The sequence below is a fragment of the Peromyscus maniculatus genome, chromosome 17 (assembly GCF_049852395.1).
Source record: "Peromyscus maniculatus bairdii isolate BWxNUB_F1_BW_parent chromosome 17, HU_Pman_BW_mat_3.1, whole genome shotgun sequence".
NCBI lineage: Eukaryota > Metazoa > Chordata > Mammalia > Rodentia > Cricetidae > Peromyscus > Peromyscus maniculatus.
The window spans coordinates 25,251,109-25,273,754 of NC_134868.1; the positions used below are offsets into that span (position 1 = coordinate 25,251,109).

The window sequence follows — 22,646 nt, forward strand, 5'->3', positions numbered from 1 at the left end:
GTGTGTGTGAGAGAGAGAGACAGACAGACAGACAGAGACAGACAGAGACACAGAGAGAGACCAACTAAAGTTCTTGGTCCTGCCCCCAACTCTAGCTGGAGATACCAGCTCTGTAGACCGGAAGGAAGTTCTGCACACAGGTGTGAGTATTGTTGCCTGTATAACTAACAGGACCACAACGCCACAGCAAGACACTTGGGCAGATGCACTCTTTCAAATGCCCTGTTCAGTCCCATTTGAGATCTCCAGCTGATATGTGCGATTGCTCTCCCAGAGACAATGCCAAGATCACACGGGACGGTTTCTGACCCTCAGGATAGAATTGGATGTGCCCACTCTGTTAATTTCATTCCTCCTCTGTGGATTCCAAGAGGAAAACCCCCGGAGGAAAGTGCTGACGGGAAAGGCTGTTTTGAGGACTGAACCTGGGCCCCACCAAGATGGGGGGAAGAAGTGAGGGCAGGCAGCCTGTGGCCACATGTGACCTGAATCGGTCTGGAGTACCAATTGCATCCCTCCCTCTCCTGAGACCGAGAACGTCTCCTCTGTCCTTTTCAATATTTCCTGGCAGACGGTTCTTTTTCATTTTCAAGTTTTTGATTTAAATTTAGCTCCGTGCCTGACACATGGTGGACGCTCAAATATTTATTCAGTGAATGAAAGAATGAGGAAAGACAGGCTTGCAATATGGATTGTCTGTGTTTCGTGGCATGTAGATCATCCAAGGCAAGAGATTGTGTGAGTGGCGTCTGGCCTTGCTGATACTCAGTTGCTATAAACAAGCCTAACGCGGCATTTGCTGGGTCTAATAGATGGGTGACGGATAGATGGATAGCTGGTTACTATACAAAGTGCGGGTACGTAACGTAGATTTATACGTTAAAGGGAAAGTGGGAAGTAGAAAGGGGAAAATTTTATTAGAAACTAGTCAATGCATTTTCTGTGAGACAGAAAGAAGGAATATGGCAGGAAACAGACACATGGAACCTGGCAGCCATACAGGAAAACAAGGCAGAATCAAGGTCATTCAACGGCTTGCTGGCTCGTAGCTAAACTTAAAAATAAACATAGATGAGGCCTGGGGAGTTGGCTCAATCAGGAAAATACCTGCCTCGCAAGCGTGAGGACCCTATAAATTCAGTCCCTACAGGCCTCTTTAAAAACCCAGGCAGGGTGGCACACTTGTAATCCCAGCCCTGGGGAGGCAGAGACAGGTAGACCCCTCAGGTTTTCAAGCCATCCAGTTTAGCCTAATCGGTAAGTTCCAGGCCAATGAGAGATTCTGGTTAAAAAGACAGACAGACAGACAGACAACTTCTGAGGACACCCAGGACTGTCGTGTGGCCTCCAGCCACACGCACACATGCATGCCCATAGATGCATGCATAGTAGTTGCTTGTGTTTGTCAGATAACAATTGGGAAAGAGAGGTGGACCTGGGGTGGGGGTGGGGGCGCAGTAGGTAAAGCTTGTAGGCAAGAGTGAGGACCAGACTTCAGATTCCCAGAATTCACGTAAAGCCGGGTGGGTTAGCATACATCTGTGATGTCAGCATTTCTACAGCAAGATGCGAAGCCAAGACACGGCAATCCCCGTGTGTGCGCACAGGCTAGCTGACCTTGAATCCAAAGACCTTCTCTCAAACCAGGTGGAAGATGAAGGCCAATACCTAGGGTTTTCTTCAGACCGCCACACATAAGCATGCCCACGTTCACAAGTGTACATACACACACAAAGATTAAAAAGAAAATGGACAGCCTTCAGTGGCACAGACCGGTATCCCAGCATTTAGGAAGCTAAGGCTAGAGAATCATGAGTTCAAGGCTAGTCTGGGCTACACAGTAAAAACAAAGTTGAGGGCTGGAGAGATGGCTCAGCGGTTAAGAGCACTGGCTGTTCTTCCAGAGGTCCTGAGTTCAATTCCCAGCACCCACATGGTGGCTCACAACCATCTGTAATGAGATCTGGTGCCCTCTCCTGGCCTGCAAGAATACACACAGACATTACACTGTATATGTAATAAATAAATCTTTTTTTAAAAAAAAGTTGATAAATAGTCCTAAGTTTTATCCATGCTGTGCTTCAGGAGCAAAATTCATTTTTTTACACCTACCCAGAATTCGTGTTAAAGGGATTAAGTTTAGTGAGCTTTTTCAAAGAGAAACACTTGGAATTTGGAAGTCCGGAGCGTGTCTGAAGGCACACAGAAATACAATAGCATATTGAAATCTCTCACACTCGGCCCATCACATTTGTGTGGTATTTTCGTGCAGTGTTCTGTCCTGGAATGGGATCACACATTCAGTTAGCTCTCGTGACGAGCGCGTACGGAGACGCAGAGCCATCTGTGGTAGTGGACGGATGCTCCAACAGGGCCACTGAGGAGGCTTCATGTTGTCACCGAGTATGCTGGGTGACAAGCCAGCCCTTGCCTCCTCCTCCTCCTCGGTAACACTTCAGAAGAGTGTGCGTAATCCGATTGTGCTGGCACCTCCTTTTAGGCGAACGGTTTGAGGTCTTTATGAGTTGAATTCTCAGTCGCCCCGGAAGGGACATTGTAACCATTCTCGTCTCACTGTCAAAGGATGCTGTGATTAATCACAGTCGTGCTAGACGCACGTAGCTAGGAACACGGAGATTTTCCATGCTTGCTTAAGGGATAAATAACGTCCGTCCCAAAGGCAAGTCGCAGTGGCCCCTTCACCATACCTGATACTGAGGTTCACTTCTGAGAGAGGTAGAACAGTGACTAAAGGTTGCATCTTGAGATTAGGTATTCATCTGAACCTCATGCTTGTCTTTGTGTGCGTGCGCGCGCCCACGGGTGCACATGGGTGCACGTTCTGTGGGGGTCAGAGGTCAACCTTAGGCGTCATTCCCCAGGAGCCATCTACCTCGTTTTGTTGAGACCGGTCATGTCACAATGACCAGCAGCTAATGGTGTATCAGACTGGCTGGCCAGAGGGCCCAGTGACCTTCCTGTCTGTATCGCTCCAATGCTGGACTTACAGGCACATACCACACCCCTCCTCAGATTTTTGTTTTTTAATATGGGTGCTAAAAATCCAGACTCAGCTCTCCATGCTTAGGTAGCAGACTGCGCCATTTCCCTAGTCCCTTAAACCGATATGTTTATAACTTAAAATATTCATAAAATCACAATATGCTTCATTAAGTACAATAACAGAAAAAGATTTAGGAGGCTGGAGAGATGGCTCAGCGGTTAAGAGCACTGGCTGTTCTTCCAGAGGTCCTGAGTTCAATTCCCAGCAACCACACGGCGGCTCACAACCATCTGTAATGAGATCTGGTGCCCCCTTCTGGCATAAAGGCATACATACAGATAGAGCACGCATACATATAATAAATAAATCTAAAAAAAGAAAAGAGAAAGATGCCTTATTTAGGGTAACAGAATTGGGTGTCAGATTGGACATGACCCTTGGCCACTGCAAATTATTTACAGTAACCAACGAGGGTGTGCTTAGAGGGACAGCAAGAACAGGAGGTCTGTTAGTGTGGTTTGAAGTTTTGTATTTTAGATAACAGTGACAAATATCTGGAAACATTGTTTAACACCTTACCAGGCAAAGTGGCACATAGCTGCAGCCCCAGGAACCCGGGGAGCTGAAGCAGGAGAATTGCTCAAACCTAGGAGTTTGATACAGCTGTAACACACACACACACACACACACACACACACACACACACACATTTTGATTTGTGTTGAAATGTTGGGGAGGGGGAATCCCACCCCCCCCGCCCCAGAAACTCATTATTTCAGCTTGAGGATATAAGACAGATATTGCATACAATATTTGTCTGGATAAAAAGAAAATTTAAAACATCCATGCCCCGTTGGGTCTCCTAGGGCTTCCAGATGCTCCCAGATGGTGGCATGTTTGGTATGGAGGCCCATGCAGTGTTGACAGTGATGACATGCTTGATTTTTGTCAGGGGGAGGGAGGGTTGGTATCCTGTAACCATCCTCACAAACCAAAGGAGCAAAGCAGAAGCCAGCAGCAGGTTACAGGTGAGCCAAGATGAGTTCCAGACCCATCTCCGGCTATTCACTGAGCATACTGGATGCGCGGCCCGGAACTCGGATACGATAGCCAGAGGAGCACCGTGGAGATAAAGCAGGGTTAGTGAGCGGCAAAGACTCGAAGTCCAGATTAAAATGGAGGCAAACGGAAATACAAACAGATGGGCCATCATGCGGGCAGCATTGTGGAAACTACACAGTCCTTCATGGTTCTTCATGGGTCGGCACTACCTAAGAATGTTTTCCTAGAAAGATTAGAAAGAGGCCAAGCCTGAAGGTGGGGGCGGAATCTTTTTTTTTTAAATAACCCACCCACGGAGCATATTTTGTGCTGCCCATCCACCTCACACATATGGGGCCATACGTTCCCGTGGGGTTGACCTACCAAAGCTCCCTGCGTCCACAACAGTGATGATAGAGCCAAAGCGCTTGTCCCTGCCAGTTACGGAGTTGATCTGATAGCAAATCTTCCCACAGACCGGAGAAAAGATGTTTGCAATATTAGCTATAACTCCCTTCCAGCGCATCCTGCAAACTGGCGGAGAATTCGCCTAGGCAGGGGAACAACGGATGGAGAGACGTTTCTTCATCAGGAGAGGGAAGAGGGCAGACAGCCTCCAGCTGGCTGGCTCGCAGTCCAGTTAAAACCACTGACCGGCAAAGCCCCAGGGATCCAGCCCAAGTTCTGCGCTTACATGTGGACAACAGAGATACAGAGCAGTTCAAAGCCCAATAGCAGACTGCTCCTAGGCCTTGTAAGTCTTGGAGGTCAGGCTTTAGAACTCATGGGACTTTGTGCACACACACACACACACACACACATGCACGCACGCACACACGCGTGTGCACACACCATATAAACCTTTGATACACACAAATTCCTGCCATGATATAATGTAGTGGTTTTCTTCCCCCATACAAACCCTGTTTGAAGATGCAGGGCCACTTCATCTCCACGCTGAGCTCTGCTCTCCCTCATTATTTGTAAATCACCTCTTTGAAGGATTTTTTTCCCCAAAAACCCATTCCTTTAAGACTTATGCTGCACCCCTCTATGGACTTTACACCTCTCCCCCTGAACAGCCAATTAGAAAAGTGTAGGCTTAAGGAATATTTCTGCTTGGAATGCAATTAGTATCAGTGATAGGTTGCAAAAACTAATTTTATCACAGGTTTTTACAAATGTACATGTATATCATATATGCATACCTATGCATACATGTGTTGTGGTTTAAAGTGATAAGTTTGGGTGTCAGGATGACTGGGGGATGGACTTCTGGTGGCAAATCCTCCCAGTCATCCTCACTGGAGTCAGAATCTCCTGACTGGTTGACACACATCCCTGGGTGTTTCCAGAGACAATTCACAGGAGAGGGAAAACTTACCCTTCATGCCTATGGGTGAATGCAGGGGGGGAGGAGAGAAGGCCAGCCCAGGGCTGTCGCTCTTCCTTTCTCTGTTTCCTGACTCACTCCACTAGTTCTCCCCCATCCTTGATGGACTGAATGAACTTGAACTGTGAACCAAAGTCAGTCCTTCCTTCATTAAGGTATTCTTTAGGGTATTTAAATCACAGTAACAAAAAGATAAGATAGTCTGTAAATGCAGATGTTACAGATGTGAACGTTGTGTGTGTGCGTTAGTTATGTTGTGTTTATGTAGAAATGTTGTGTACATCTTACTTTGCTTTCTGTTGCTATCACAGAGTGCCTGACGCTGTGTAGTTTATAAAGGGAAAAGGTTTACTTTAGCCAGTGATCCTAGAAGTCCAAAAGCTCAACACCAACATCTGCTTGGGTTCTGTTACAAGTCTCAAGGCAGGAAGTAGAAGAACATGCCTATGAGAACATAATCTTGTGAGAACAAATCAATTCAGTCAACTATGTCAATCTCTTGAGAGAAACATGAGTTCTTCTTAAAGGTTCCACACCACCACACTGTTTCCTTAGCAACCAAATTTCATCCTAGGTTTTGGTAAAACAACCTACATCCAAGCCATAAACCCAATCACCTTGAGCTGTTCATCTGTTAATTCTAAAAGTTCTAGCTTAAAATGTGGTCATACGCTGTCAAGGTTGCTCCGTTTAATTTTTAACAATCTAAACATCGACTGAGGGCTTTGGTATGTACAGACTACCGTCCCCACAAAGGTGCCGTAGGAGACCAAGGCGTGAACAAAGGCGTGGTCTCTGCCCTTCAGAGGTCAGTCTGCAAACACCATCGACTCCTCAGGACCACATTTGGACTGCAGGAGTGAGCGCTGACTTGCAGATGTCTGCCTTGCATCAGAGACATTAACAGCCAGATTCCGTCAGAGGTCCTGGACATGGCATTCGGCCACAAGGAGACCGATTGCAGTGATAACAGTGCTAGGTTTAGAAATTAAGTACGATGCCCAGCCTGTGGATATGTGATAGGAAAGAACTCTGGAGTCTGGGCCAGTTCCCCAGATGTGATCAAGAGAAAACAGCACTCTGAAAAACTGTGACTTTCCAATCCTGGGCCCAGAGCAATGATTGTGTTTGTAACCTCCTGCTAGTTCAACTCATTAATAATTTACTGTAATGTGGGCTCCAGCTTCTACTTAACTGCACTTCAAAGGGTTGGAGTCACATTTACCACTGTTTCATTTAATGTAGCCGTGATTAATTCACTAAGTAATTTTTTTTCTCTGTCCTTTTGGGGGAGGAGCTTTGAGTGATTTACATAGGGTGTTGTTTGTTACTAGGAAATCTTTAGAGCAAGCATATTTGCTCTCTCTCTCTCTCTCTCTCTCTCTCTCTCTCTCTCTCTGTCTCTGTGTCTCTCTCATCTGTTGCTTTTAGTTTACAAAATTTAATTGAAACGGTTTGGAACAAATGCCAGGCTGTCTCTCTCTGCTTAATAGAGCCTTGTGAAGGAACAGTTAATCTATTACCTTGTACTCGTATCTAAGAATTTGCTAAATTAATTTACTGGCAAAGAGAATCAATCACCACAAGCAGTGTTTAAACAAAGCTGGGAACTCCTATGGGTGAAAAGTGGCTAGCCCTGGAATGACAAGATGTTTTCTGTCTCCCTTGGGTACCAGGTCAATGGGCGAAACCTCCTTTCAGTTGATTTCGATCGGACCAGCAAGACGGAAAAGATCTATGATGACCACCGGAAGTTTCTACTGAGGATCGCTTACGACACATCCGGGCACCCCACTCTCTGGCTGCCCAGTAGCAAGCTGATGGCCGTCAACGTCACCTACTCATCCACGGGCCAAATTGCCAGCATCCAGCGAGGAACCACGAGTGAGAAAGTGGATTATGATGGACAGGGGAGGATCGTATCGCGGGTCTTTGCTGATGGTAAAACATGGAGTTACACGTACTTAGAAAAGGTACGCCTGCGTTCTGGTTGTTGAGGTGGGGAAGGGATGGTTAGCATTTTCCAACAATCACACCGAGCACTAGGAGAAGGAAAGGAAAAAAAAAAAGGAAAAAACCAGCAACACATGACGGAGTTCCATTTGTTATTCTAAGTGTCCCTGTGGCAGTCACGGAGGTGCAGGGTGATGGATTTCTGTATTAGCAAAGTAGTTTCGCCTTAGTTAAGTTCTACTGTCTGAGACCCTTTTAAGTGATTCATGCTGTAAACAAACAAGCTAACACTGTGCACCGGCCAAGCTCCTCTGCTGACAACATTCACAAATTAGACCCCGCGCCTGCAAGTCATTTGTAAATAATTTCTGCTCCGGCTCTTTCATTTGAGAGAGAGCTTGCATTAGTCCCGTTCAAACTGTCAGGCGGGTGCTGTCCCCGGCAGAGCTTCAGCGGAACCAGAAAAAGCATGTAGGGCCTACTTATGCATTATTAACCAAAAGAGACTATTTTCCTAGAAAGCCGTATACTTTGAGATGCCGTGTGATGTCTGGCTTTCATTTGCATGTAAGCGATAAGCATCACGGCTTGGGCTCTTCCCCGTTCTTCAGAACTGTTGCACAAGGCCACAGAGAGAGACTTAGAGCTTAGAGATGTGCACACGTACAAGGAAGGCACTAAGCTGTAGGCTGTGCAGCCTGAGGTCTGGGCTGGGGTCAAGAGGAGTGGAAGGGGGGGGAGGGAAGGAGGGGGAACATTTCCTGTAACTCCCTTCTTTAAAGAATAGAATCCACCCAAGAGCATTTCCACGGATGTTTCATCTGCCTTTGGGACAAGCGTTAGCCACAGAAAATGATTTGATTGGGACGTGCTCCTATGCCTCAAGTCTCCCAGCACTGTCGTCCCAATTACACAGCGCCTCGGTTACAGCCTCCGCTCTTAACATTCGCTGCCTCCAACCCCGTGGACGTTAAAAGTCAAACAGGGAAATGTCTGTCCTCCAGAGCAGTCATGAGCCGTGCAGGTCACTGCTGCGTTCACCCCAGCAATCGCGTTCCCCTCCAGAGGTGCTCTACAGAACTCCTCAGTCAAAACCTAACCCTTTATGCGTGAACCCGTCTACTTCTCAGCCCCCCCCCCGCCCCCCCACACACACCACCACCACCAGGTTCAGAGATCAAGGTAGCTTGCTACCACCTTAAAGCAGCACGCCAGCTCTAAATGCTTCCAGCAAGGATTCCTCCTGGCGGGGGACTCTGGGCCATGGACTGTTAGATGATAAACTCCCTCCTGCCACTCCCACCACTGAGCAGCGGTTTAGAGACCATGGGGTACGCTCTCTGTCCACATGCCTGCCCAGGATCAGATCCTGCCGCCTGATAAGGGATTCACGTCACGCTCCAGCCTAACCGGCCCCACGGGGACTTCGGCAAGCAGGAGCGGAAGAGACAGGAGCTTGTACCCCATTTAGACTAAGTGCATTGCAGGGACTAATAAGAGAAATAGAAATACCCAGCCCCCACAAAATAATGGGTGTCTTAATGTGGCTTAAAGTGTTTAAAGGGAAGCAAAAAAGGGGCATTGTTGGTCAGAACCACTTTCTCACAGTGGCAGAGGCAGTTATGAGAGGCATCTTGGCGTATGTGTGAAGATCAGAAAACCCAGAGACCTTCCTTCTTATCCTCTCCTAAAGTCCTAAAGCCCCCCTAGACTATATTTGCTTCCTTACTAGGATAGGCACACTAAATCCAAACGTATTCATAGCGAGGCAAGCAGTAGTTTACTAATTACCATCAAATGTGACTTTAAATGCAAAACTAACTACCATGGAGGCTGGGTGTCCGAGCCTTCCTCAGAAGAAGACAGGCCGCGTGTTAGCCAGCCCTCTGTTACTGTGACAAAATGCCCAAGATATAACCTATTCCGAAGACAGTTTGAGCTCCCCGATGACTCCGTGGACCATCCCCTGGTTCCCCTGTTGCAGGGGCTGTGGTGAAATAACACAGCAGGAACCATGTGTCATAGTTGCTTGTTTCATGGTGGCCAGGAAGTAAAGGAGGACATGGGGGTTCCAATGTCCCCCTTCAAAAACATGTTCCCAATAACCTGACTTCCTTCCACGAGGCCCTGCCGTGGCAAAGTTCACTGCCTGCCGGTGGTAGTGCCATAGGCCGATAACCAAGCCATCAACATACGGTCTTTGGGGGGACATTTCAGATCCCAGTCATAACAACCTGCATATAAAAACTGCCACTGCTCATGGCCAGAGAAGAGAATCTTTGGGAACCTAAGTCATGAGAACCATTTTTTTCTTTTAATGCGGTAAGGAAATGGAAAGAAGGAGTCTTGCTAAGAGATTCTAATGTGTTTCCAGGCCAGAATCAGAAGAGTAAGTTCAGGGGCTCCCGCCTCACTGCCCTCCCTGTTAGGCTGTCAATCCACCTTTTCTAAAGGGGGTCGGAGGGAGCTGAGTCACGGAAGAACCGGCCCAGGCCTGCCTTACCATTGAGCCTTGCTCTGGCAACCTCACGGTTGACCTTCTCTCCTGTTGGCTGGACGGCCCATGCCAACGACCTTTCTGTAGTGACCTGGGTGGGGGAGTAGAGATTATTTTCATGTGTCTGTTTATTATCTTTATAATTTAATACCAGCTCTTCTAGAGCCCGGAAACCATTATTGTGGCTCCCGGAGCGCAATTCAGATTCGAGATCTGCAAAAGGAATTATCAGAACGTTAGACTTGTCTGTCCAGATCCCAAATTTAGACACTACGTCTAAATCCGTGTTTCTATGAAGGGCATTTACAACTCTGATTCCCTGGGTGGCTGAGTTAGCCCTGTTTGTTGACATTGATGCTTTATGTACACATTATCCATTTTAGGCTAATTTTGTGTCTCTTCTTCATCAATAATATTTTGGCTTTGTTCCTCCCCCAAATGCACAGGAAATTAAGACCTGATTTGAGTGGCCCTCCAGTGAAATGAGGGGGAGGCCACGTACTAAATAATTGCTCATTATAGATAGAATTTCGTTTCCCTTCTGCTATTCTTCCCTCTGAAATATTGTCTTTAAACCAGCTTAGATCGCGCCTGCATTATGACTTCTCCAAATCCATTGACAATCTGCTGGTTGGCTGGGGGACGCCCGGAAAAAAGAATGGTACAATCATGACAAGCAGCACATTATGAATCTTAAGCCACTAATTGCAGAACCCTTCACAATTAAGCATCCAAGCAAATTAGGCAGGAATCATTAACACCATGTAAGGTCAAGGATAACTCAATTAAAATGTAAACCATTTTCTCAGGCGGGAATGTTCCTGTGTGTTTGTGGTCACTAAATCTGCTTTTGTGCCCCCCCTACACAGACACACACACACCCTGCCCGCCGCCGCCGCCCGCCCACCCCACAGCCTCAATTCACACACCCTGGATAACAGCCTGTCCTCTCTTCACAGTCCATGGTGCTCCTGCTCCATAGCCAGCGGCAGTACATCTTCGAATACGACATGTGGGACCGCCTGTCTGCCATCACCATGCCCAGCGTGGCTCGCCACACCATGCAGACCATCCGGTCCATCGGCTACTATCGCAACATATACAACCCCCCAGAGAGCAACGCCTCCATCATCACGGACTACAACGAGGAAGGGCTGCTCTTGCAAACGGCGTTCCTGGGGACCAGCCGGAGGGTCCTCTTCAAGTACAGAAGGCAGACCAGGCTCTCTGAAATTCTCTACGACAGCACGAGAGTCAGCTTTACCTATGATGAGACAGCGGGAGTCCTGAAAACAGTGAACCTGCAGAGTGATGGTTTTATTTGCACCATTAGATACAGGCAAATTGGCCCCCTGATTGACAGGCAGATTTTCCGCTTCAGTGAAGATGGGATGGTAAACGCAAGATTCGACTACAGCTACGACAACAGCTTCCGAGTGACCAGCATGCAGGGTGTCATCAATGAGACCCCCCTGCCCATCGACCTGTACCAGTTTGACGACATTTCTGGCAAAGTTGAGCAGTTTGGGAAATTTGGGGTTATATACTATGACATCAACCAGATCATTTCCACAGCCGTAATGACTTACACGAAGCACTTTGATGCTCATGGCCGCATCAAGGAGATCCAGTATGAGATATTCAGGTCGCTCATGTACTGGATTACAATCCAATATGATAACATGGGCCGGGTCACCAAGAGAGAGATTAAAATAGGGCCCTTCGCCAACACTACCAAGTACGCTTACGAGTACGACGTCGATGGCCAGCTCCAGACGGTGTACCTGAACGAGAAGATCATGTGGCGGTACAACTATGACCTCAATGGGAACCTCCACCTGCTGAACCCCAGCAGCAGCGCACGCCTGACTCCTCTCCGCTACGACCTGCGTGACCGAATCACCCGTCTGGGTGATGTTCAGTACCGGTTGGACGAGGATGGCTTCCTGCGTCAGAGAGGCACGGAAATCTTTGAATACAGCTCCAAGGGGCTTCTGACTCGCGTTTACAGTAAGGGCAGTGGCTGGACCGTGATCTACCGGTATGATGGGCTGGGACGGCGCGTCTCTAGCAAAACCAGTCTGGGACAGCACCTTCAGTTTTTTTACGCTGACCTGACATACCCTACTAGGATTACTCACGTCTACAACCATTCCAGCTCGGAAATCACCTCCCTCTACTACGATCTCCAAGGACATCTTTTTGCCATGGAGATCAGCAGCGGCGATGAGTTCTACATCGCCTCGGATAACACAGGGACCCCGCTGGCTGTGTTCAGTAGCAACGGGCTTATGCTGAAACAGATTCAGTACACTGCCTATGGCGAAATCTACTTTGACTCCAACATTGACTTTCAGCTGGTCATTGGGTTCCACGGAGGCTTGTATGACCCGCTCACCAAATTAATCCACTTTGGAGAAAGAGATTATGACATTTTGGCAGGACGGTGGACAACACCAGACGTTGAAATCTGGAAAAAAATCGGGAAGGACCCGGCTCCTTTTAACCTCTACATGTTTCGGAATAACAACCCTGCAAGCAAAATTCATGATGTGAAAGACTACATCACAGGTAAGGTTTTTTTTTTTTCCTTTTCCAAGTGCTAAATTACTATTACCATTAGATTAATACACAAAGTAACTAGAATTGACCTTATGGATGTATTCATTTCTCTGAGGATCCATAGAGAATCCACAAAGGGGAATGAAATACAGTTACTTCCTGCTCTGCCTCACTATGCTCAAGGCCATGGTTTCTGAAATGACACGGAATTCAATCATCTAAGAAAGGGAAGGGATACGGAGAGCAGAAAACATGCTAAATGCAGAGTCCCAAAATTGAAATACCGATCGCTACAGTGGTGTGGCTTTATAGTCTAATTTTTTTCCCCCCAAGTCTGGGTTGCTGTATCAGTTCACTTTCTGTCCTCACAACCAAAGTGCCAAGATAATCAAGGACAAAGAGGGAAGGTTGATTACGGCTCACACCTTGGGAGTCCCATTGACACCTCCCCCGCCCCCCCCCCCCCCCCCGCCCCCGGGGCTTCAGACCTGTAGTAGCAAGACAACATGTGTTGTAGGTCTAGTACATGATCAGCCGAGAAGTGGGAGGGGCGGGGGGGGGGGGGGGGGCAGGAAAAGAGGTCAGCATCCCATAATCCAAGGGCATACCATAATGACACAAAGACCTCCCACATCTCTCACCTCTCCGAGGTTCCATCCCCCCCTACCCAGCAGTACTCCAAGTCTTTAACAAGTACACATGGAGAGGCATTTGGTACCCGATCTGTGGCCTTGACAATGAAATGGAATGGCGGTGGCTGCCCGGGGCATCAAATGTAAGAGTTCAGAGTTGCTCACGGAATAGTAACTACCTCACGAACATCCACTGCTGGGTTTCCCCGCACAGACATGTATACATTTATAACGGAAAGAATCCATGGGAAACACGGCCCAGTGTGTCACCTTGCCTCATCCCTGAGAGACGCCTCCCACCCTCCTCCTCAGCACCGTCACCTCAGGACGGTGATGGAGCAACTTCTCCCTTCAGTCGCTCTGTCTTCTTCCATGATGACAACGCTAACGTCCACACTAGCTTTATCGCTAACCTGGAGTCATGTCCAGGCTGTAGCATGAGGGCCTTTATAAGGCTTGATCCCTGTGACCCTTTTGGTAATGAAGATTGAAAGAATCGGATTGTACTGCTGCCACCAGAGAAGCATGTAATAAACACAGAGAGGGTGTGACAAGGTCTGCTATGGTCCCGGTACTGGGCTGACGTCACCTTCCATCCTCTTCTTCAAGAACTTCAGATGCTCCTGCTTCCGGCCTCCCATCCCTGGTTCATACTGCCGTGAAGGTTCCCTACTTTGTTTTGGCTGGTGTTGCCTGGCCCACCAGCCCTCCTCCTCCAGTTCAGAATTTGAGGCACACCAAGACGTACTTTCGTTTCTTAGGACCGGTGTCAAAAAATGCTGCCCCTCTCCGTTTCCCATCTGCTTCCCACCTTTGCAAATGACACAGAGCTTTTCCCATAAGCCCTTCCCTTCCACTTCGCCAGCGACTGATTCAGCAACACCCTGGAGTGCTCTCCGTCAGCACATGCCCGCATTCAAACCCCAACATCCTGCTAGGCAGTGCTTTCCAATGCTAAAGAGTCTGGTTTTCATGCGAGCACGCATTGTTCAGAAGACAAGAAACTCTGCCCTCAATACATCAACGTGTGGATGATGGAATCCCTCCCTGCCCCGCCCCAAACTGAAGGAATTGTACAGATGCTCTCACGGGAAGGTAACACTTTCCATCCCCCTGGGAACCCTGTGGCCATCTCTCCCCACCCCACGAGCACACACACACACACACACACTCCCGCCACCCCACTTCGCGGAGAGAACACTGCTGATGTCGTAGCCATGTGACAAAGCTCAGACAAAGGACCTGCCAGTCTGGCAGTGAGGTGAGAGTTTGTGCCCTGGAGAAGGAAATGGGAATCAAGCAGTTCTCCATCATTCTGACAAGCAGTTTACCACTGGTTATTTGAGGTGCTGACAGGGGCTCACTGAACGACTGGAAAGCCCACGGCTCCCGAATTCATCTTCTCCTAGCAACGTGGACTGCAGGGAATGCCGTGGCAGCACTTTCTGAAAAACATCAAAAGAGAGATGGAACGGCATAAAATATATTAGGTGAAATGCAATTTCAAATTTTCCAGCAATGTGCTTAATATATAAAATAATCTACACCCAACTGTACTCATAAAGCGGCCGGCCTGCTGAGTGGCTCTGTAAATCATAACCTCCAGAAGAGAATAAAAGCCTTATTCTTGGCTTAATGGCTTCAGGAGTCACGTGACAATATTTGAAAATACCACTTTTAAAGGTTTCCACGTTCTCTCCCCCAAAAAGTTAGCCTCCACCTGTGCACAGCGAGCCTTTGAAGTCAACGCCGACGGAAATCAGAACATCAGTGCCCTTGGCCGGGGTTGCCAGCTTTCAGCGTTCATCTTCGATTAAGAATCAACTCGTTTTAATACGCTCAGTCTTGGGGTTTTCACTAATAGAAAGTGGGTGGGGGAAGTCCCGGTGTCTTTGCGTCATTACCCTTGAGGGCCAATCACACTTTTACTTAAGACCAGCCTTTCCTGCGTACAAACTTCATTTGTTTTCTGCATCTGTGTCTTGAATTCTCACGCTGCTGTGCATGGCCATTGCCATTTTTATCACTATTACCAGCACAGGATGCAATTTTGCGCTTCTGACAGTTTATCTACCCTGTCTAAGTGAGTATCTATTACTCTCCATTTTCTGCCACGTTTGCCATAGTTCTGCTGTTGAGGTTACTGTCTGCATGTCTAAAAATAGACAGTGGATTTAAAATGGCAGGAGGAAGGCAAACACGGGCTTCTTTTCAGATGAATATTTGTTAAATTGGGTTGTTTGTTTGTTTGTTTTTTTAAGGTAAGGATATAAATTCTCAAATGTGCCCAATAAACTCTTAACACCTCTGGCCTGGTCTTCTTCCAGATGTTAACAGCTGGCTGGTGACATTCGGCTTCCATCTGCACAATGCTATTCCTGGATTCCCTGTTCCCAAATTTGATTTAACAGAGCCTTCCTACGAACTTGTGAAGAGTCAGCAATGGGATGATGTGCCGGTAAGAGAAAGCAGGACGAAGGAGAGGAGATGAATGGAGTCTTTGTGTCTTGTTTTTCCATATTTCATCAAACGGCTTTTTGTGAAAACTGTACCAAAAACAGCTTTTCTCTTTCTGTTTCTTTTTTCTTTTCTTTTTTCACACTTTTGAGGGAGGAAAACTGAGATTTCTGCCACATGTCTGTTCAGCATGCTAGGGGCCTGTTGAACAGGCCAAATCTGTTTCCAGTGATGCTCATAAAAACACTGGAGTACACTATCAAAAGGTAGTAAAATGCAGAAGCTTGTGTTTTTGTGTGTGTAAGGCTTCTACAGAGAACCCCAGGAAAAAAGCATTTATGGCACCTGGGAGCCGAAGGCCAGATTCAATAAACAGGAGAACGGGGATTCAGATTTCAAATTAGCAACCCACCATCAGGACCAGAACCGCATTTGCAGAAAAGTGAAAATAAAAATGTCCTCTAGTAAGGCTCTGTCTGAGGCTGGGGGTTCATAGAATTTTCCTGAAACTAACGGATCAGGAGGCCGGGCCCTGTGGTGGGAAATAAACGAAGCAACAGAATGGGAAGTTGTCAAGTCGAGGCTGCTGTGTCAGGAATCAGCTCTTTAAATTCACATCGTTCAGAGCTCAGGAAAGAATGCTCAACAAAACACCAGGACTTCCAGCTCAAAGCGGGAATAATTAGAGATCAAGAAATTGGGTTACCACTTAATGACAAGGGAGGTGCGGAGTTCCTAGAAAAAGTTCATCCCCACCTTGAGCAATTTCCTACCTCTTTCGTGAATACAAAAAGGCGATCATGATGCAAACACACCAATGCACACATGGCGTAGACAGTGCTCAGAGATACATTTTTCTGACAGAGTTTTATTCTTTACCAAAAAAGTATGTTTCAGGTGGCATCTTATTTAATGAGCAAAAATCCATCAAGCCTCTAGGGGTCTGGGAGCTATTTTGACATTACTTCCTTTTTTTTTTTTTTTTCTTTTTTTAGATTTTTTTTTTTTAAACTGTGTATCCAGAGGTTTGCATGTGTGAATGCAGATGCCCTTGGACTTCAAATCCAAATGAGGGCATAGGATCCCCGGGAACTGGAGCCACAGGCAGTTGTGAGCTGCCAGATGTCAATGCTGGGAACCAAACTCGGGTCCTCTGCCAGAGCAATGTGCCCTTCACCCATGAGCCTGCTCTCCAGTCCCCATTTTAACATTTCTAATTGCAAACATACGTGCCCCGACAAAGCCCCACGAAGGCGCACTGGAGTCTCCTAATGCGTTTGAACATGCATGTCCTAACTGTATGACTTAGCATGTCTGAAAGCGTTTTAGTCTGCCGGTACAAATGGACTTGCCAACTTCTTTCCCTAGGCGACCTTTCAGTATGACTCAGGTTCTCTGTCAAGAAGAGTGTGCTCTATGCACTGCTTAGGGAATCAAGGGGAAAGACACGGGGCAGCCTCCCTGGTGCAAGGGCTTCCTTTCAGTCTGCAGATGAAACAGATGTTTCTTTTTGGTCTGAGAAACGGCTGGGTTAGGATACCCCAGTTTCTAGCCATCTGCCAGTGGAGATGGTCCACTGTCCCTACATCTGCATGACATACTTGTCTTCCAGAATTTAAGTACTCATGCCCAAATGGCCCATAGTCCACTCATCCCTGCGCCTTTCCGGCGCGCAGTCACACTGATGGCCCTTAGCTACAAGCCGCGTTCAGCCGGACGGGAGGCACCGAGGACTTACAGCACAGGCATTTCAAAGCGTACGAGAGCCTGGTGACCCTAGCCTTTTCCTCTGTCTGTGGCTTTCTCTGGAGCATCCCAAGAGAAAGCTACTGTGGGGTCTGGTGGACTGGCTTTCCCACGTTGGGTGGTTTGAGAAGAAAAAAAAAAAAAACGCATCTAGGAATTGCAAGATGAGAGATAATAATATGAATAGTTTGCCTGCCTTGGGAACTGAAAAAGCTGTCCGAAATATGTGAGGAGATGTCCTTTACATCTTGTATTGCATTTTTATTTTGTGTGTGTGTGTGTGTGTGTGTGTGTGTGTCGAGGGGGAGGGTGCTGCTTTATTTTTGATCAACCAACACGGCTCCCAGCCTTGGTGTTCTTATAACCCCCCTCCTCTCGTCTTCTGCTCTCCAGCCCATTTTTGGAGTTCAGCAGCAAGTGGCAAGGCAAGCCAAGGCGTTCCTGTCCCTGGGGAAGATGGCCGAGGTGCAGGTGAGCAGACGCAAGGCGGGCGGCGAGCAGTCGTGGCTGTGGTTCGCCACGGTCAAGTCGCTCATCGGCAAGGGCGTCATGCTGGCGGTGAGCCAAGGCCGCGTGCAGACCAACGTGCTCAACATCGCCAACGAGGACTGCATCAAGGTGGCGGCGGTGCTGAACAACGCCTTCTACCTGGAGAACCTGCACTTCACCATCGAGGGCAAGGACACGCACTACTTCATCAAGACCACCACGCCCGAGAGCGACCTGGGCACGCTGCGCCTGACCAGCGGCCGCAAGGCGCTGGAGAACGGCATCAACGTGACCGTGTCGCAGTCCACCACGGTGGTCAACGGCAGGACTCGCAGGTTCGCCGACGTGGAGATGCAGTTCGGGGCCCTGGCGCTGCACGTGCGCTACGGCATGACGCTGGACGAGGAGAAGGCGCGCATCCTGGAGCAGGCTCGCCAGCGCGCGCTCGCCCGGGCCTGGGCGCGCGAGCAGCAGCGCGTGCGCGACGGCGAGGAGGGGGCGCGCCTCTGGACGGAGGGGGAGAAGCGGCAGCTGCTGAGCGCGGGCAAGGTGCAGGGCTACGACGGGTACTACGTACTGTCGGTGGAGCAGTACCCCGAGCTGGCCGACAGCGCCAACAACATCCAGTTCCTGCGACAAAGCGAGATCGGCAAGAGGTAACCCCCGGGCCAGCCCTGCGCAGAGTCTCCTGTAGCACAATCCGAACCGGACTCTCCCAAAGAGCCTTCCAGAACGACACAGCTCTGCAGACACACTACACCGCAGACACACACGCGCAAGCAACCCAAACCAGAAACAAAGACGACTCTTTTTTTCTGAATGACCTTAAAGGTGATCGGCTTTAAAGAATATGTTTACATACGCATATCGCTGCACTCATTTGGACTGGAAGTATGAGAAGGAAAAAAAAAAGCATTAACGAGGCAACATTCTGCCGTGGCCCTCTGTACCTTCGAGGCACTGTATTTAACAAAGGTTTTAAAAAGGAAAAAAAAAATGCGTACCATGTTTCCAGATATTACTGAATTGTCGACCTTTGCTTACAGGAAGTAATCTCTACTTAGGATGTGATATACATAGATCTGTTCATTTTAAAATGTGGGGCAAAGTTACTGTTTCTAGAACCCAACTGCTTTCCCGTGCTGCTTGGTCAAAAGGACATTGGCACGAGGGACGTCTGCTTCGGCGGGGATTTAATCATGGATTTTACTAACATGGCTTGCCCTGGGAGGGAAAAACTGACGAATAGAATCCTTGTCACTGATAAGCAAAGGAAACCCTGATTTTTTTGTAAATTATGTGAGACAAGTTGTTTATGGATTTTTATATGAATTACAATTTACTGTACATCAAATATTAGTCTCAGAGGAGTTAATTTATGTAAAGTGTTTAAAAAGTTTATACTTAAAAATAAAATGATAAAAACATGTGAACTGTGTGATTTTTTTAAAAAGGATTGCACCTTTTGTTATCTGTTATAACTGTACAGTATAACTTATTATATTGTAGAGATATAACAACTTATGCCTATAATGTCCAGAAGTGTTAATATTTTTGTATTAGGTTGAAAAAAAAAATGTGCAACTTTCTATCACGTAGATGGATAGGACCGTGCAATCCTAAATGGGTGGCTAATCAGAGAACTCCTTTCTCTTCCTGCTCATCACGCCACTGTCCTCAACCACTGTCAGTCGAGAGGCACAGTAGATACCCAAGGCTGGTGGAATGTGAGGGAAGATGTGGGGGGAGAGAGGGGGTAAACAGAAACCAAGGCAAGGAGGGGGAGAATGGGTTCTCTGACCCTCTCCAGACCCTAGAAGTCATGCTGACTTCATCGACCAGAGCTTTTAATACTGTATCGTCCCTCAATGCTCCACTTCGTGATGGAGGAAAGAGACCACAATCTGATGCTCGGAAACATTTGTGGGGAGGGAAGGACTTGATGTCATGGTAACCATGAACATGTATCTTAATGTCTAGGAGAGAGAGCAGAAACCGAGCAACAGTGAGCCAGGGGAACCAACCTGCCAAGGTCACGGTCTGTGAGTCTTGGAGTTGGACCCGTAGGTCAGCAAGTGGGACCGAAACAGGAAGGCGAGGTCCTGTAAGCCCAAGCATCAGAGAGGCTTATTTGAATGGCAGCCTGTGCTGGCCAGGGGTAGCCTGGGGTGGTAGATGGAGTAGGAAGGAAACTGACCTGGATGCCCCTGTCTGCAAGCTTGGGGTACCACTGTAGACACCACCTGCAGTTCTTGGGTCAACCCAGCCGCTCTGACGAATCTTTCGTGAGCACTAAATTCAGCCACAAAAATATTTTTAGAAAATATTTCTCAGTTCATTGAGCTATAGTACACACTGTTTTCCTCTATGTATAATGGTGACAAATATAGCAAGTGAACATGTCGTAAATATAAAGGTTCAAGTGATGTATTGAAAATAATTTTCTAACTGCTTTGTATGTATCACATACTCTAAATTGCACAGTAGGCGTGTTTATTAAACAGATTGGCTGGGAAAGTTTTGAAATAGCTACTGAATTTACGGTCTCAGTGCTATTCCTGTCTCTGTGTATGTGGTAGGGCATACCGAAGTAATTAATCTTCTAATGAATGCTGATATTTTATTAGAATGAAAGCACAGATTAGCATTAATATTTTTTATCCTGGAAATCCTTTGGCAAGTACTAGGAAGCCCAAATTTAGAAGACCATGAGATTTCAAACCACGTAAACCTGGTTCTGTTTGACCTTTTGTTTTTTAACTGTTAACTTAGGTGTTTGCAGTTCTGTGGAAGGGGACTTCAGCAGGACTGCATTTAGCATGCTGTAAGTACTTTTGGGTGAAATAGGCCCCAAGTCTCAATTCTCAGAAATGTCTGTGATGTATTGACCGTGAAAAGCGTGTGCCACATGGCGGAAGTGAAATCACACTCTTAACATCTTCTCCACATGGACTGGTCTTTACAGGGGCACCAATAAATGGCAGATTTGCAGAGTGTCCTGGTGCTTATTTTAGAAGAAGTCAAATCACCCCAATTAGTGTCTTGTTAGTACGTATAATGAGCCTATTTCTTTCTAAAAAGGCTTGTGGTCTGGACGTGCTTTTACAAGAAATAGTGACCTTGGGGAATATGTAAACAAGAGATCTTTTTCTAAGAGTTGGGGGTGGGTGGGAGGTTGGGGGACTGTATAATGATGAGAATTAGCTTACAAAAACAAAAGAAATTGATATTCAAAGTATTTTAGGCAAAGCCAGTCAAAATGCTTTCATGATATTTTGAGATGTAAATTTTTGTCTGATTTGTATTGTTCTTTTCCTTTGCCTTCTTAACTTTCTATGTGACCTGAATTTTCCATAACTTGATGACTATAGATCGCATCTAGGCATTCCAATAAAAGCCAACCCAATGTGTGTGCGTTTATATATATATTTTTTTCAAATCTTGGACTAGCCAGAATTGCTTTTGTGGTTGACATGGACGCCAAAGGAGGCAGATCTGGGATGCTGATTCAGCTGCACCCCAACCGATTGAGAGCTCTCATTACTGGTTTTGGTTTTTTATTTTGTTTTTGGACTTAGCAGCAAAATGACAGCTCGAAAGAGCATACTTCACAAAGGACTCTCCCCTGGCCTACTGTAGGGGGGAAAAAAAGCTAACTACACCTCTACAAAGCCAAACACTAGCTATAAAGAAGAACTGGGGGGAGAGAAAAAAAAAAAACACCCATTACTACTGGAAAGCAGGTCTCATTCCTGTGATGTTGGCATTGAGTGTGCTTAATTAAAACACTTGATTAGAATAATCAGTTTGGGCCTGATAGGTTCTCAGCCTCCTGGAGATGTCTAATTCTACATATAGACCGACTGATTAGGATTCGCTTTGTTCAGCATTTCTAGGTTGACATGCCAAGGCTTTGATTTTAGTATGAAGCGGCGGACTTCCCCTTGCTCGCTGTTCAGTGGCAACCTCAGCTTGATACCATGTGGATGCTACAAGAATCGGGTCACTCCACTTGGCGAAAGGGTCTAGTTTCTTCTCAAATTAGAGTTTAATGTGCCTGAAGCCCGGAACCCCGGGGGGGGGGGGGGGGGGGACGACACTGTATCCCAGCCCTTCCTCTCCATTCCTCTCCATGCTTTCCCTGTCGGAGCGAGGACAAAGAACGATAGTGGAAGTGAATTTTAGATAATGAACTGGGTACGAACCTGCCCCTACCACGATGAAATGTGCGTTTGTATTTACACTCATTGCACGTCACCTGGTAGTCACATGAACCCGTAAGCACCTGAAAGGATGATAAGAGAATCCTGCTGCCTTCGAAACCCTAACCATGCCCTCTCCTCTCTGTTCACCTCTTCGTTGGTCTCAGCTGAGCCCATTCCTCTCACTCGGTCCACAGCCAACCGGCTCTCTGAGTGCGGTGCTTTTTGGAATACAGGCTCCAGAGAGGGAGCCTAAAGGCACTAATCTGTGACATGCTCTGTCTGTGACAAAAACCACCTGAGCAGTGTTCAGAGCTTGCTGTACTTAGAGGACACAGCCCACCCACCAACTGCCAACCACCCAACCCGGGTGAGATCGAATGGCATTTAGACTCCTGGAGAGGGGAGGCAAGACCTCTCTGGAAAGCCTTGAAGGGCAGCGTAGCAAGTTCTTACCCCTCCCACAGATACCCAACCTCATCACACTGTCCTAAAGACGAGCGAACTCAGCCTAGCACGCCAGTCCACAGCACGCAGTAAATTCTAGAAAGTGGAGGAGAAGGAACTTAGAGGAATCTGAGTGAGTTGTCCAAGCGGTGTGGAAGGAGGTCAGGTCAAAATGTAGAGAGATTCTCTTTCAGGCAAGCAGCGACCTTTCCCACCTTGCAAA

The 22,646-nt window shown here is 47.3% G+C and overlaps 1 protein-coding gene across 15 annotated transcripts in view; it reads left to right on the plus strand.

The window, feature by feature from the left end:
• Positions 1 to 19,199, plus strand: part of Tenm3 (teneurin transmembrane protein 3) — a 1,310,468-nt gene extending 1,291,269 nt beyond the window's left edge. For all 15 annotated transcript variants that reach the window (XM_076553327.1, XM_076553324.1, XM_076553329.1 and 12 more), the window contains 4 exons: positions 7,115 to 7,411; positions 10,848 to 12,459; positions 15,410 to 15,540; positions 17,679 to 19,199. In XM_076553327.1, the coding sequence (XP_076409442.1) occupies positions 7,115 to 7,411; positions 10,848 to 12,459; positions 15,410 to 15,540; positions 17,679 to 18,434 (2,796 nt within the window). In that variant the 3' untranslated portion in view covers positions 18,435 to 19,199. The remainder of the gene's footprint in view (positions 1 to 7,114; positions 7,412 to 10,847; positions 12,460 to 15,409; positions 15,541 to 17,678) is intronic.
• Positions 19,200 to 22,646: the final 3,447 nt, after the last annotated feature.